Below are 15,810 nucleotides of genomic sequence, written 5' to 3' on the forward strand. Positions count from 1 at the left end.
TTTGTTACTATATTTTTCAGATAATTATGTCTTTAATTATTAAAAAAAATTAGACAGATTCAAGGAAATTATACGGTTATTTCTAAATTTAAAATTTTGTCCACTTTTTTTACATTGATACTACAAAACTACAGATGTAATGTTTATTCTTTTTTTTTTATTATTTCCCAAACATTTTTTTATTCAATTCCCAAAATGTTTTTGTCTCTTGATCATTTTTTTCTTTTTAATTATATTATACTTTTATTTCTCATTCATTCTGTCATTATTTCTTCGTTTTCAACATTCCATCATTCTCTTTCATGATGGTTCTCAATTATATTGTGTAGAAATGATGATTCCATAATTTGCACCCTTAGTTTTTTTTTTTTACTTGACATCTGCAGTTTGATTATTTTTTTTCATATATGCATGATGTTGCAAATATTTTTATTTATTTATCATCTTTTTGCTTTTAGAAAAATTTATTTTATTTCCTGGGTATTACAGTTTGTTGCTTATAAGTTTGGATACAAAACATATTTCTTTTGTGTTTTAGAATGAAAATATTCATGCTTTTTGAAAGTTTTTTTCAATACATCATTTTTTTCCTTTTATATGTGAAGATGAGAAAATTTTCTTGAAATTTTATAAAGTGTTTTGCAAGATTCATCAGAATTGTTTATGCTAACTAGTATACCTCTCCTTATTCTTATTTTTTTAAGACATTATAGTAGATAATATTTTGGAATGCACATATTTTAAAATTGAAAGGATTCTTAATTATTTTTTTAACTTTTGTTTTTATTAAACTCCTTAAGTTATTTTCTTTCAGCTTACTAGTTTTTTTTTTCAATAACTACTTTTAATTATTTTTCTCCCCTTTCTTTTCTTCATTTTTTTGGTGAACTTTTTTTTCCATTTGAAAAAAATAAAAAGAGTAACAAAGATAACTAATTATAAAAACCTACAAATTTGTTAATTAAAACTGCTCATTTTGTTAGTTTTAAAACCTACCAACTTATTAATTAAAACTGCTTATTTTTAAAATTTTAAAAATCTGCCAAATGAAAACTGCTATTTTTTTGTTGTTAATTATTTAACAAACCAATATTTTAATTAAAACTATCCATTTTTAAATTTAAAAAACCTACCCAATATGTTAGTTAAGATTTAAAGGCTTGTTTTTATGAACATTTTATGTTAATCATTTTATGTTAAGTTTTGTTTTTTTAATTTTGTTTTATCTTTGTGACTTTAGGGAAAGAAACCATGGGAGTATAATTTTCAATGTGTGGGGCTGCGTTGACAAATTATTTTCTTGTTTTTTATTGATTTGATTTTCTTTCTCTCAAATGTGTAGTTGGGGGATTTGAAGTTTGCATTATGAGTCCATGGGAAAGGTTAGGAAAATAATTGTGAGGAACATGGTGATATATATTGTTCTATTTTTTTCTTTGATCATGTGATGCTTATAGTATTTAATTGTACAAATTAGTATTGAAATTGAATTTTAGATTTGTATTTGGTTAAATTTTATATTCCCATCACGAACATCAAATTATGAAGAAATGATTTAATCAATAGTTGATAATGTTAGAAAATAGTTTTATTAAATTTTTATAAGGTGTTTAAAATGACTTTTCATCTTAAAGGAAGTTTATAAAATGAATTTAGGTAAGCCATTGAGACATGAATATTCCATTACAAAAAAAAACATGAATTTTAATATCTTTAAGCTAATGTGTTCCTATAATGACTTCAATATAATGTCATCCTTAATTTTTTTTCTTCTAAAAAAAGTAAATAAAAAGATTAATTAATTATTTTTATTGTCCTAAAAATTTCTTATTTATCAAACGCTAAAAAAAAAGTAACACCATTATATAATTCTATAATAAAGTAACACCATTGTATAATTCTATAATTTGTGAATTTTGGATATAAATGTTTAAAAAGGATAACAAACTCAAAATAACTATCAAAGGGAACATGACTTGAGAATTACAATTAGAAAAATGTTTGCATAATCTTTATTTTCTACACATTTTTTTATATTTACTTTATATATTTATCTATTTTTCTTTTTTTTATCACATAACTTACTTTAACTTCAATTTTTTATTATTATTTAAAAAATTCAGAGAGGCAGCCTCTCTCTTCCCCTGGTTATTATAACTCCAAAACATTATGCTATAAATACATAATAGTGCATTGCACTCACATCACATCCCCTTGCTTGCTTATTTCATTACTCATCCCCAGTTCCCGATTTTGCTTAACCTTCAATTCCAATCGTACGTATTTGCTTCCGTAGATATACGGTTTTATTTTTCTTTGCATGTTCTGTTTGTTGTGATTTTGATTTCGATCACTCTCGTCGTTGCTTAGGTGCTTTCATTTTACGTTCTTCAACATTCCGTGAGTTTTAAGGCTTCTTTTTTTGTTTTTCTGATAATTAAATCTGTAAATGTTTTCATTTATTTTCATTTTTCTAAATTTGGCATTTGATGGAAGAATCTTCTGTGTTTTGGATCTATGTAATTTGGTGTATTTGGATTAGAAGAGTGGGTAGGTTTTTTTTTTGGTTTGGATTGGGTTGGTCCTGTTCTCTTACTCTGTTTCTCCCCAGTTGGCCCTTTTATTTGATAGATTTGATGGCATTTGGTTTGGTTTATGAAAATTTTGTTATTCTGTTAATATTATCCAATCCGTTGTGAGAACAAAATGGTTAACCTCTTTGAAATTGGTGCAGGAATTGAACGTCAGAGGTCCTTGCAATGGCAGGGAATTCTTCTGATGTACTGTCGCCGAAGCAACCTCCCTTGCCATCTCCCTTGCGTTTCTCCAAATTCTTTCAGGTGTACTGTCTTTTATTTATTTATTATTATTAACAATTTTCTTGCCACATTGTTGTTCTCGTCTGTTATCTGGATCGCACAATTAAAATTTATTGTTAATTGGCTCGATAGATAGAATTTATTTTCTTTATACAACGGTGTTCTTTTCGATTTTTCTATCCTATGTACCAGGTGCATAGGATAAGAATATGGTTTATGTATTGTTTACACTATTTATTAAATAATATGATCAAAATAAATATAATGGATGAACTTTGTTGTTGTGTTTAAGTTTGTTCTTAAGCTCTGCAAATCAGTACAGTTTACTATTTACATAGAATGCAATCACAAATCAAACCTTAAGAGCTTACTCTGCAAAATATGACTAACAGGCCAGAGTTATATCCAGGGAGGGAGGAGAGTGATAACAGAAAAAAGGGTTCAAAGTTATCCCTCTTACTATTACTGATGAGTGAAACTGAGTTTTTTCTTCTTTCATTTATCTATTATTCTATTTTATTGTGTACCCATGGTTCAGAATTTTGTGTATGAAAACATGCATCCTACAACTGTTGATTGAAATTTGTCGTGTGATTATAAACAGGGATTTTGTCTGAAAGAATCCCGTAGTCTGCATAACATAACTTTTTCTGGATGCCTTGTTTAACCAACATTTCTTTCATTCTTGACCATAGTCTAACATGAGAATTTTGATTACGGGAGGAGCTGGATTCATTGGTTCTCACCTAGTCGATAGATTGATGGAAAATGAAAAAAATGAGGTCAGCTGATTAGTTTATTGTGTTTTTGAGTAGTTTTGTTTTTCTTTTCAACGATTCTATTATGCTTACAAAACATAACTTCTAATCAGGTCATTGTTGCTGATAACTACTTCACTGGATCAAAGGACAACCTCAAAAAATGGATTGGTCATCCAAGATTCGAGCTTATTCGTCATGGTATACTACATTTTTTCGTACTATTCAACGTGTCAACTATCTATAAATTAAATTGTTGGGCATATGATAGAGTGAAGGTTAGATTATATTTTGTCTCATTTGGAATTGGTAGCATGTGTGAACACTAGTGTCTAAGGTTGGAAACTGATTTATAGTTAATAGGCTGCGAAAGATCATTCTATCAGCAGAAGCTTTACAGTTGTTACACCACAAATTTAAGTATTTGATATTTCAGGTTTCAACCGTTTCTTAATCAACTGCAATGTTGATCAACTGGCTGTATGATTCTCTGGAAACATTAACAGTTATACCTTAGTGTATATAGTATATCGTGTTCAGAAGGTTTTTAAATATCTGAAAATTGATGATACTGATACACATTATCATCATGATCCCTTTGTAGATGTCACTGAACCTTTGACGATTGAGGTTGATCAGATCTACCATCTTGCGTGCCCTGCATCTCCTATTTTCTACAAATATAATCCCGTGAAGGTATAGTTTTGAGTCTTGTTTTGTGTATATTTCATTATCTTTTGCTTGGCATGCAAACATATTTTTCTCAACTGATAAAGGTTTTTCTTTTAACATTCATTGCATAGTCATTGGCCACTTTATATTGCAGTATATAGAATCCATGCATTCTGTGGCTTTCTGCAATCTGCAGTATATTTATTCTACTTCTGTCATGTGTCATATCTTGAAAGTTCTGTTTTTCAGCTTATCCTTGAGACACTATCTAATATGTTGGGAAATAATTTTTACAGACAATAAAGACAAATGTGATTGGTACACTGAACATGCTTGGGCTTGCCAAGCGAGTTGGGGCAAGGTTGGTAAATTGTCTTTGGAAAATGATAATTTCAGCTTCTATCATCAGTTGGTCTTTATTCTTTTTCTTCTTGTTAGTCTTAGTTCTTATTTTATTGGCAGGATTTTACTCACATCAACATCTGAGGTATATGGGGATCCTCTTGTGCATCCCCAACCTGAAAGCTATTGGGGCAATGTGAACCCTATTGGTATATGCTTTTCTCTTTGTCTCAATCTGTTTCTTGGGCTTCTTAAATGAAATTATATCTTCTGTTATGATTGTGAAAGATATCTGTGCAGTATAAACCATAGAGAGCTACTATTATTTAATTTTTGTATTATAAGGTGGCTAAAAGCATTGAAGTATGCATGCGCGTGTGAGACCTTTCTTTTGTCTCATAAGTATTAGCTCCTTAATGCAAGGTTGACTTTTTTTTAAGCAAAGAATTTTTTTAATACAATGTATTATGGTCTAAACACTTGATTATATATATCTTTAACAGGAGTTCGTAGTTGCTATGATGAGGGGAAACGTGTGGCTGAAACTTTGATGTTTGATTATCATAGGCAGCATGGAATAGGTAATTTCTTCTCTTCTTTTTTCTTCATAGTTGTCTGTTGCTCCTTGTTATAACTGGTAGAAATTTTTCTCTGTAATTTAACTGAGTTTTCTATATTTCTTTCAACATAGAAATACGTGTTGCAAGAATCTTTAACACATATGGGCCGCGCATGAATATTGATGATGGACGTGTTGTCAGCAACTTCATTGCTCAAGCAATTCGGTAATTAAAGCATTTTTCAGTTTGTAGTTTATATGCTGTACTGTAGTGTTATTTCTACGTGCCTTGTTTGATCTGTTAATGATGGTTTTTGATTGCCACATTCAGGTATTTAGTTGAATGCGTGATGCATGCAATGGGGCATGCTCTTCACTTGCATCAACTATTGGTTTAATTATTTCAGTACATTGATTTTGTTCACTAACTGACTTCTTTTTCTGTCTACCCATTTCTAAATTGATGCTTGAATGCTTTATCAGTTGTCCATCATTTCTCTCACAGTCTTTGGTGTGTTTCAGTGGTGAACCCTTGACAGTCCAGTCTCCAGGAACACAAACTCGCAGTTTCTGCTATGTCTCTGATCTGGTATATTTCTCATTTGCATCTTTGTTTCATTGAGTTACTATTAGTATTTGGTAAGCTGATTATGTTTGATTGTGATAGGTTGATGGACTTATCCGTCTCATGGAAGGATCCGACACTGGACCAATCAACCTTGGAAATCCAGGTTAGATTTATATTGCAAGGCCCGTTTTTGAGTATCGTAACTTTTTTGAATTGTGAAAACATCTTTAATTTCTTTGCCTTCATTTAATTGCTGAAGTCTCTCCTGCTTTTTTCAGGTGAATTTACAATGCTAGAACTTGCTGAGACAGTGAAGGAGGTTAGTTCAAAGCTTTTATCCTTTTCAATACCGTTCACTCAATTAAGCTTGTGAGTAGTAAACAGTGATTTGAAACTTTGCTACCGCTCCGGGAGGGAGCTATTTTTATGGGGAAGACTGAATGTGTGCACAGTACGAAATTATTGCGTGGCGTCTATATGATTTAATTACTACACATTTTAACTGATTTTAATCCCTACTCCTACACTTTTTAATCTGTTTTAGTTCCTACAATTTTTGGACAACAGAGACTAAAAGGTATTAAGAATTGTATGTGTAGAGACTAAAATGAGTAATTTTTAAGTCTAAACAGAAACTAAAACATAAAGATTGTGCAGGTATAGAGACCAAATGAATAATTAAACCATCTATATTAATGGATTTCTCGGAAAATAGTTTAATTCATACTCTTGTTTTGCAGCTTATTAATCCAGATGTGGAGATAAAGGTAGTGGAGAACACTCCTGATGATCCGCGACAGAGAAAACCAATCATAACAAAAGCAATGGAATTGCTTGGCTGGGAACCAAAGGTTAAGCTGCGAGATGGGCTTCCTCTTATGGAAGAGGATTTTCGTTTGAGGCTTGGATTTGACAAAAAAAATTAACTTATTTTCGCTCCTTTTATATCTAGTCAAAATATTCAGATAATAAGTGGGATGGATTATTCTATTAAGTTTTCCTATTTTTCCTTTTCATAATTATGATACTTAGGAAGTAGGGGTACCTGTATTTTGGCTTCCTCAATCAAGATCGTACTCTTGTTTCACAAAGCACTGCAGCAATCATGCCTTTGCAAATTTTGCCGGTAAAATTACTACTGAGTTAAAATTTTCCTATAGAAAAAATAAAACTCCCTGCTTCGTGGTTCTCTTTTCAAACTTGCGAGAGAAAATTAAGTGGTTGCATTCTTTAATATTCGTGATGTGATTTTCATCAAACGTCGTGATTTGATATTCAAGTTTTTTGTTATACTAAATCATTACTCTTTTTTTTTCTTCAAGTGCACTTGTAAAGTCGTGATTGATTACAAATTTAAAATCAAACTGGGTTGTTATATGTCAGCGGTATTAAGTTCTGACTTTTGATGTTATTAATGGCCATGCTTACTATTTCAGTAGTATTAAACATGTTATTTGTGGGCGGTGATTATGGACGGAAAATATAAAAGACTATTCATACAACTATTAGCGTTTGACCTGCGTTTTATAAATGGACCACAATGAAAAGAGAAAGTGGGATAGGGGCTTCTAATTTGAAGTTTCATTTCATTAATGAATACCGACACTTATTAAAGAATTTAAAAGTGCAAAACCTTTCTAACAAATATTTTCATATTTACGAAAAATAATTAGTTCTGTATTTGTTATGGCATTATAAATTTCAAAAAATTGTTGATTTTTTTATATTTTAAAAAGAATAAAATTATTTAGAGTCTCATGACTTTCACTTTTGGAGATATCTTATTGTCAGGAAAAAAAAACATATTAATTAGAATTCAATTTCTATAATCTTCCAAATAAACATTATCAATATTTTCTCACTCATGTTAAATTATTCTCATTTTATATTTATCTAATACTTCATCTTTTTAATTAAACATTGTCAATATTTTTAATTTATATTTGTTAGAAGAATATTTTTCTTTCTTTTTACCAAACATACATGAATCCAATCACAATCTTCTAAAAAGAATAAAAAAAAATTTAATGATCAATCCTTTTGTCCCATTCTTCAATAATGAAAAAGATTCTTTTCAATCAAATTTATTTATTTTTGTTTAAAATCAGAACTTTTTTACTGCATTTTATTTATTTTCTTCAATCATTCTTTAACTTCCACAAGGTTTGGGTAATCAATGAGTATATACAAAAAATGTTTTAACAATATTTTTTAAAATCTTTTTATTGGCCTAACGAAACTTGTTTAGCATTTTGCCAATTGAGATTTATTTCAATCCAGTGATTTAATGGATACAATCAAAGTTAAGGAAAAAGAAAAGAGAAGATCCGTGCTCGTGAATCAACGCAGCTCCACCAGAAACAAAAGTAGTAACTAGTAACGATTCACCATGTCAGTGCTGAATCGACAATTCAACAATAATAATAGAGTCAGTAAAAATGAGACGAATTCCACATTTCCACGCCACCACCTCAGATTGTTTTCATTATCCAAAAACACACCGCACCGCCGCATCCACGATTCCTTTTCCAGTAAAACACAAACGCATTTTAGTTTTTTAGTTTCTGCATAAAAAACAAACCCCTGCCACACTCTATCTAACCTTCTTCTTTTCCACGTTTCTTTCTACACACTTCATTTTCAAAACAAAGATCGTAGAAAAGCGGTTGCGTTCCGGTTCGGTTAATTAACACACCAAAACCAAACCAACCTTTCTCCGTCAACATTTAATTCCTTCCGTCGCTAGAAAAATGCCCAAGCCACGTCTGGATCGGAAAAATTAGGGCGCTAGGGTTTTGTTCGCTTCATCCGATTCTGCTTCGGATTCCGATCGGAAATGTCCGAACCTCATTCATCGCCCCGAACCTCCGCGTATCTCGACGCGCTCTCTCAGGCGATCCACAAGAAGCTTCAGCGGGTTTGTTTTCTTCTTCCATTTTCTCGCTCCTTTCTTAGCAAAAAGTGGAACGGGCAATTGATTTAGTTCTTGCGTTTGATGAATGCGGTGCAGGCGTTGGCTAATTCCTCGCAGAGGCGCAATTTGTTGCAGGAGCTGTTTGCGGACATAGCTTTAGAAGTCGATGACCGAGCCAAAGGTAAGTTTGCAATTAAAATCAATGCGTTATTCAATCTGAAGAGTTTCGTCCTGTTGCTACTGTGAGTCTTGTGATTGATTATAGAGTACGGAGATTCACGTGGCAACATGTGCTTTGAGCATGTTATTGGAGTTAAAATGTTTGTGGTATGCCCTGCTTGCTTACATTTCTCACGGTTTATATATAGAGAAAAAAAAAAAAAAAAAACTTAGATGCAGTTTTGTATGTTTTTGGTACCGTTCTTCAGCTGGAATTGGAGTTTCATCTCGGTAATTTGCGTAATAATTGTTTGCATTAAAGGTCAATATGGATTACTGAAGTAAAACTCTAATTCTGATAGAAGAATAGCACCAAAAGCTCCAATGGAACTGTATCTAAATTTTGTCTTTATATATAATTCTTTTGGAATGAAATGAAGCTTTAATCCAAGGTTAAACTAGCATATATGTGGCTAAGAAAATAGTATTATTATGTCTTGCTAACATAGTTAGCTGCTCTGTTATGTTATGGTGCTATATGAATGCTGGATATTCTTCATCACGTGTGATTGGGAACTTTATTGAACAAATGAGTATAATACAGGAGGATGGAGTTCACAAGAATCACAACTAAAATGTGGATATTTGAATTGAATCTAATAACGTGCAGGAACTTCTTTTTTCTTTCCTAGAAGGGGGAGGATGTATGTGTATTATCCTTTATTTGTCAAACAAGAGTTACAAAGTGCACATTTTCTATTTTTTACAAATAACAGATGTGATTGTCAACAAGGAAGAAGATGGCATTTCTCCCGCAGAGGATATTAATGATGGTCCGTTATGCTTCTACGATGTGCTTGCTGATTATTTTGTGCTAGTGTCTGAGAGTAGAAAACCTATCCTTGACTGGATTGTTCAACTTTGGAGCCAATCATTTGCTTCACATATCTTTGCCCTACTGTTTCACAAATGGGTATGTGAGCTTGTGTCTACTTTTGTCTTGTTGCTCTCTTGATGACGTTTTTCATGTGTGTGATTGTATGGTCTTTCGTCACTGGTTTTGAATTTTAACATTTGCAATTTAAAAAGAATGAGTTACTCAAGTAGCTTTACCAGTTTAGATTCAATTAAAAAGGTAAGTATTTGAAGTGCACAGATATCATTGTTTCTTTCACGATCACCATGCCCTTAATAATTAATGCAAATCAATGCCAAGTCACACATTCTTTTAAACTGTTGTCACTGTGATTTATGGTTAACGTGGTCATCCAAAGTAAAGGTTTGTCCATACATAAAGCACAGAGACATTGTTCACCAGGTGTCCAATTAAAAATTATTTTTTATTGGCTTAGACACATGCCAAACATGATTTGCACGCTCAACCAACACTCCAATATGACTTGGCACTTTAGCACTTTAAGGATATGTCTTGTATAAAAAAATCTTTAAAACATGAAAAATGTTAAGAAATTTATCCATCACACATCCTTTGGGAGCATTGCTTTCTCTGTTCACTCATGTTCTTCATTATTCATCTCCATTCCTTGTTCCTCCCTTTTCCTCCTTTGTCTTTCCTGTTTGTCGATTCTCTCTCCTAGACACTTTTTGTTTTTCGCTCCTTGCTATTCATCTTTTGGTTCCAAAACCGATAATGCTTACTATGTTGACAGTCCAAGGTTCCAGAAAATTGCAAAAGGTGTTCCAGTTCAAGAACACCTCTGCAGTAGTCCTAGGTTCTTCACTCCTAACGTCAACAGTTCCACAACCCCCGAGGTTCTTTCCTTTCACCAATTTTCATTCCGTGTTGTTTGTGGGCTGCTTACAAATTTCCATAAAAAAAGAAACATCCCAGTCAGCCCAAAATCAATCTGTGATTTTTTTTTTATTGAGAGGAACTAACAACAACAACAACAACAACAACGCCTTATCCCACTAGGTGGGGTCGGCTACATGGATCAACTTCCGCCATAATGTTCTATCAAGTACCATACTTCTATCCAAACCATTAATTTCGAGATCCTTTTTTATAACCTCTCTTATAGTCTTTTTGGGTCTTCCTCTGCCTCGAATTGTTTGTCTTCTCTCCATCTGGTCTACTCTCCTCACTACAGAGTCTACCGGTCTTCTCTCTACATGCCCAAACCACCTAAGTCTATTTTCCACCATCTTCTCTACAATAGGCGCTACTCCAACCCTCTCTCTAATAGCTTCGTTTCTAATTTTATCCTGTCGAGTCTTACCACACATCCACCGCAACATCCTCATCTCCGCTACACCTACTTTATTCTCATGTTGGCTCTTGACCGCCCAACATTCTGTTCTGTACAAAATCACCGGTCTTACCGTAGTCCGATAAAACTTTCCCTTTAGCTTGATCGGTACCTTTGCATCACATAACACCCCCGGTGCTTTGAAATTAAGGGACTAAAAAGAATATTTTTTGAAATTAAGGGACTAATAAAAGAAAATTTAAAATTTGGAGATCAAAAACAAAAAGTGGCCCAAATTTGAGGAACCAAAAACATATTTAAGGCTATTTAATTTCATTTTCTGTTATTTCTCTTCTGCCTTATAAGGATTACAGACGGATTCTTCTGCTGTAAGGAGTCAATGTCCATATTTCCAAAGCAAACTTAAGTTCCTATAAATTTCTAATAAGTTTGATGAATTACATGCATATATCTTCCATGGATCCTAGTTGTAGTATATAGTTTGCCAATAAAACATTTTCCATATACGCTTCCTGCTGTGTTGCACAATGACTTCATAACTTTTTGCAGTTATTTGAAGTTCATCTTGATAATCCAGAAGTGCTTCTCCGGTATTCATCTGCTCTGGTTCAAGGTGCCACAAATGTTTTCTGGTATGAGTCAGGCTGTTATAAAAGAAAACTTTACTTAATTGTCTATATTAGTAAAAGCCAAGCTTGGATTTGGATTGTCTGGTGTTTACTAGTTTATGAAGCTCAAACATGGCAGTTGAAGAGGTGTCAGGGTGTCCGACACAGTTCCAACACCAGCACACAACGGAAACATTTTTGCAGTGTCCAACTTTTTATTTTTTATTTTTTTAGGCTAGGACACGGTAGCGACACAGCCCGGACACATCTTTTTTGCATCAAAAATTTTAAAAATAACATAAAGATTAAATTGTAACAATAATCAAATTTCCTTTGTAAAAGTTAAAGTTAACCTATTTTGGTAAAACTTTCATCTAAAAACTTTCTGCCTTCTGTTTGCTTAGATTCTTTTTGTAATGAGATGAAGTTCTTGAATTGTGGAATATGATGACTCTCATTACCTTTTTTGTGAGGCTTATTATCATATGAAAATTATAAAGCTTAACAACTTATTTTAAGATGAATATATAAATCCTAATTATCTATTTAAACTTTTGTCATGTTGAAAATATATATGTCATGTCCCTGTGTCCTATGTGTTTTACTTAGTTGTATCCCGGTGTCCGTGTTGGAGTCTGTGCTTCATAGCTTGTTACAATTATATTGACACTCATTACCATGCCTGGACAAAACATATGAACTTCCCTATCATGCTCTATTCCGCTTCTAATTGGGAAGAAGAATATTTATGGGTGCTCTTCATTATTTTTCTCTTAAAAAATTATTTTATTAATATTTGTTGCTTTACCTGATTTTTGCTATGCCAACTCCATAGCAATCCATTCAAACCTATCCCCTTCATAAAAAAGCATAACAAAAAGTAATGGCAAATGTTATTAACATTTGTCTGCATGGGCTAGAACATCTGCTGTGGTACAGTGGACATGGTACCATACTCATTCAATCTGGGATGATATTGCAATAATATTTTTTTGATACCATGTACAGGATTGACATTCAAACAAATACAAGGCGATTCCAGTCTTTATTCCGGGTAAGTCCCTTGAAGGAATCTAATGTTTATTTGCACTGATATGGATAATCTAACTAATGTTGTGATTATTGGTTCCTTTTCCCAATTCTTTTGCATATTCGTTGTGTTTCCCTCGAGTTCAGTACCTTTTGGAAGATGTTGCATTAGACCACACTCGATTGAACAAAATTCCTTTCCAGGTCAGATTAACCCTATATAGTTTTTGGCATTATTTTTTCTGGTAATGTCATTCTAAAATTGTCTACTTTTCATTGTATTATCAGGCTCAGCGGGATACATATCTTATGCTCTCAAGGTTCATTCTATTTTACAACAAAGGTAGACAGACTGTTGGGGGAGTGCACTAACCTATGAATGATGGTGTACTAGACTTTTAAAATATTACATTTTCTTTGCAGCTGACAAAATAGATGGCTTCTTGAAGCAATGTCCTGCTTTCCCAACTGCTTTCTTAGTTGGCGGTCCAGCAGATATACTTGTTACTGAACTCACTGATCAGGTACATTTGAATTACCTCTTCATAATTAAGTGCCTTATCCTCTGTTTGGTATGAAGAGTTGAATATGTCACCCTTAACGTATGGTGTTGAATTTTTTGTTGTCACATATCAGCTTCAAAAGCTAAAGGTGGAACCAGTGCTGCTTCATTACCTTTCCGAAATTAAGATCCTTCAGGGTACTGTATCAACCATACAGGTGCAATATTTGGACAGGGACTATTAATATCTCATGACTTAACTATGCCATTCTTGTGTTTATGTTAACGGCACAGGCTTGGAATTGAGAATGACTACTAGTACGAGATTGAAAACTTGTTTGTATAGCTTTACTTCTCCTGGTGGTCCAATGTATCCCACTAGAGCCGTTCGACATGCAGCCAGGGAATCATTAGATTTACTTTTTCCGGTAAGTGTTTTTATCTTCTTATTATTATTTCGTACTTGGGCCAAATTAGTATAAATTTCAAGAGCTTCGTTCTTTCTACCCCATGCATGGCCGATTAGTTTTAGTTGTTGTTGTCAGAATAAAAATTCACGGTAGCTATAAACAAGAAAGTGAACCTCGTTAACTAAAGTGTTTCACTTCAATTAAAAGCTTGTAAGTTTTGTTGAATAGGTAGCAATATTATATGATTAAAGTATGGTGCAAAATTGTTTAGGCGACCAATAGACCGAGAAAAATAAAGTTCTTTAATGAAGGGATTTATAGCGGAATTGGCACACAGATGTTGCTATTATTTTTTCTTTTGGTTATTCAACTGATTTCTCAAAGGGCAAACTGTTCATGTATATTCCTCACAATTCATGTTTTATTTCGAGGCATATAGCATATGGAACAATAAGACCTTAGTTCTTGGGAGTGAGCTACATGCATACACAAGCATGTTCCACTATTATATAAATAATGATAGTGATGTTATTGTTATACAATGATACAGGTGGGACGTTACCCGCGGCATCTTATTAGTTTGTTCTTCAGGTTGCTTTATCCGTGGTATTGGCCTTCCTCTTGTTGGAACTTCGTGGTTTCTTGCATTCAGGCTATTTTTTACTCCGTGCTGGGGTTTATATTTTCTACGCGGAATAAGATTGCCAAGCCAAAATCACAATAGATCCTAATATCTGTACAGAACCTGCATCATATCTTCCCAGCCGTCGTGAATTCTTTGAGCCTTGACCTTTTTACTTTTTCTTTAGTGAAAATTTGTGTACAAACAAGCTTGCTTGCTAAGGTTATGTATATTTGTTGACTATGGCAACAGTAAGTTTATTTAGGAGTGTAATAATTCTGTTCAAGTTATGGTCAAAAGACTTCATAGCTGTAGCGCACTGCAGCAATTTATCGAGAAGAGTAAGATGGATGAAATGCAAATATTTGTTAATATTTTCTTATAATTCCTTTTTGACAATTTAAAAGAAAAAAAATCCAAATGTGTTGACTGTGACAGAAGAGTGGTTATGTGTTTAGTTAACATTAAAGCATTAGGATAAATTCAAATTGAATCCTTAACAGAAATAATTTTTAATCATATTTTTACTTGATCAATTTCTAGATTAGTTTTTCAGATGAACTGGAGGGGGAAAAATGTTGACTTATATATTTTTTCATTAAAGCAAAAATATTTTCTTCTCAATTATCAAAAATGAGATTCGGGGGAACGATGTTTTAAAACCTTAAAAGTAAAAACTAACTTGACACAATTAACCCGTCCTTTATTCCCGGTATCTCTAATTTTGCATCTCTTTTCTTTATCCAAAATTAGAAAACTTCTAATTATCAATGTATTGACTGCAGCAGTACTTGGATTTTATAGAATCATTAATTTACCACAACACAGTTTCCGCAAGTTTAAAACACGGCAAGGGATGACATCACAAAAATTCACTTGTCCAGCTATATACTTCAACCTACGTTAAACAGAACAAGCTGAGCATATTATACTACGTGATGGATTAACGCCCGGCTGCCCCAACCCCAATGACATAAATATTCTTTGGCTCTCGGACTGCTGCTACCCAGTTAATAACAAACTCTTACTAACGGATAAACGTTGCTAGGTTTAAAGGAAGTTAACAACAATACCCTTTCTTTCCCATAGCTAGGGAGGGCATGTGTATCATGTTTCACCAACGCCTGTTAACTTAAAAAGCCACTGACTTAAAGCAAGCACTTCTATCAGCTGTCCTCTCAGCCAGTTCCAACCAATAACTAAGATGGCCTCAAAGAATGGACCTGCTAACCCGCAAGAACACACACTTCTCACAGATTCAGTACAAGGAAAGCAGGGTTACAGCGGGTGTAAAATACACAAAGCACAGACAACCGGACATGAATGAGCATGACCAGCAAATGTAAAATAAATACTAACTCCTATAGCATCCTTAGCCAGGAGTGCAATCTTCATCTGTAGGCATGTATCTTGACCAGGGCAATCGGCCGATGAAGTCAAATAGAACAGATGATAGATTCCATCTCACTAGATAATAAGCCAAAATTACCAGAAAGTCAGGAAAGAAGTTCACACCTAAAACAAGTACGAACATCTCATGATAACAAACCTTAATAAACTATATCAAACTAGTTTAGCACATGACAATGTCATAAAAATAACAGAGATCACATGACT

General features: G+C 33.1%; 2 protein-coding genes across 2 annotated transcripts; both read left to right on the forward strand.

Moving 5' to 3' along the window:
- Positions 1-2,136: 2,136 nt before the first annotated feature.
- LOC100818771 (UDP-glucuronic acid decarboxylase 5) lies at positions 2,137-6,809 on the forward strand. Its single transcript, XM_003539637.4, has 13 exons — positions 2,137-2,276; positions 2,735-2,840; positions 3,515-3,601; positions 3,691-3,778; positions 4,182-4,273; positions 4,546-4,610; positions 4,712-4,800; positions 5,095-5,172; positions 5,283-5,376; positions 5,673-5,739; positions 5,818-5,881; positions 5,997-6,037; positions 6,459-6,809. The coding sequence occupies exons 2-13, from the start codon at positions 2,760-2,762 to the stop codon at positions 6,642-6,644; spliced, it is 1,032 nt and encodes a 343-aa protein (XP_003539685.1). The 5' UTR covers positions 2,137-2,276; positions 2,735-2,759; the 3' UTR covers positions 6,645-6,809.
- Positions 6,810-8,032: 1,223 nt separating this feature from the next.
- Positions 8,033-14,442, forward strand: LOC100775283 (uncharacterized). Its single transcript, XM_003539641.5, has 11 exons — positions 8,033-8,635; positions 8,729-8,813; positions 9,568-9,764; positions 11,572-11,654; positions 12,639-12,684; positions 12,807-12,863; positions 12,948-13,002; positions 13,083-13,183; positions 13,296-13,359; positions 13,456-13,589; positions 14,122-14,442. Exons 1-11 carry the CDS (start codon positions 8,555-8,557, stop codon positions 14,293-14,295), a joined length of 1,077 nt encoding a protein of 358 aa, XP_003539689.1. The 5' UTR covers positions 8,033-8,554; the 3' UTR covers positions 14,296-14,442.
- Positions 14,443-15,810: the final 1,368 nt, after the last annotated feature.

Source organism: Glycine max, chromosome 12, assembly GCF_000004515.6.
Source record: "Glycine max cultivar Williams 82 chromosome 12, Glycine_max_v4.0, whole genome shotgun sequence".
Lineage (NCBI taxonomy): Eukaryota > Viridiplantae > Streptophyta > Magnoliopsida > Fabales > Fabaceae > Glycine > Glycine max.

Coding starts and splice junctions, on each gene's coding strand:
- LOC100775283 (XM_003539641.5), top strand. CDS start 8,555: ATGTCCGAACCTCATTCATCGCCCCGAACCTCCGCGTATCTCGACGCG. Junction 12,864..12,947: donor TGAACAAAATTCCTTTCCAG/GTCAGATTAACC, acceptor TTGTATTATCAG/GCTCAGCGGGATACATATCT. Junction 13,590..14,121: donor CATTAGATTTACTTTTTCCG/GTAAGTGTTTTT, acceptor ACAATGATACAG/GTGGGACGTTACCCGCGGCA.
- LOC100818771 (XM_003539637.4), top strand. CDS start 2,760: ATGGCAGGGAATTCTTCTGATGTACTGTCGCCGAAGCAACCTCCCTTG. Junction 2,841..3,514: donor GTTTCTCCAAATTCTTTCAG/GTGTACTGTCTT, acceptor TCTTGACCATAG/TCTAACATGAGAATTTTGAT. Junction 3,602..3,690: donor TGGAAAATGAAAAAAATGAG/GTCAGCTGATTA, acceptor ACTTCTAATCAG/GTCATTGTTGCTGATAACTA.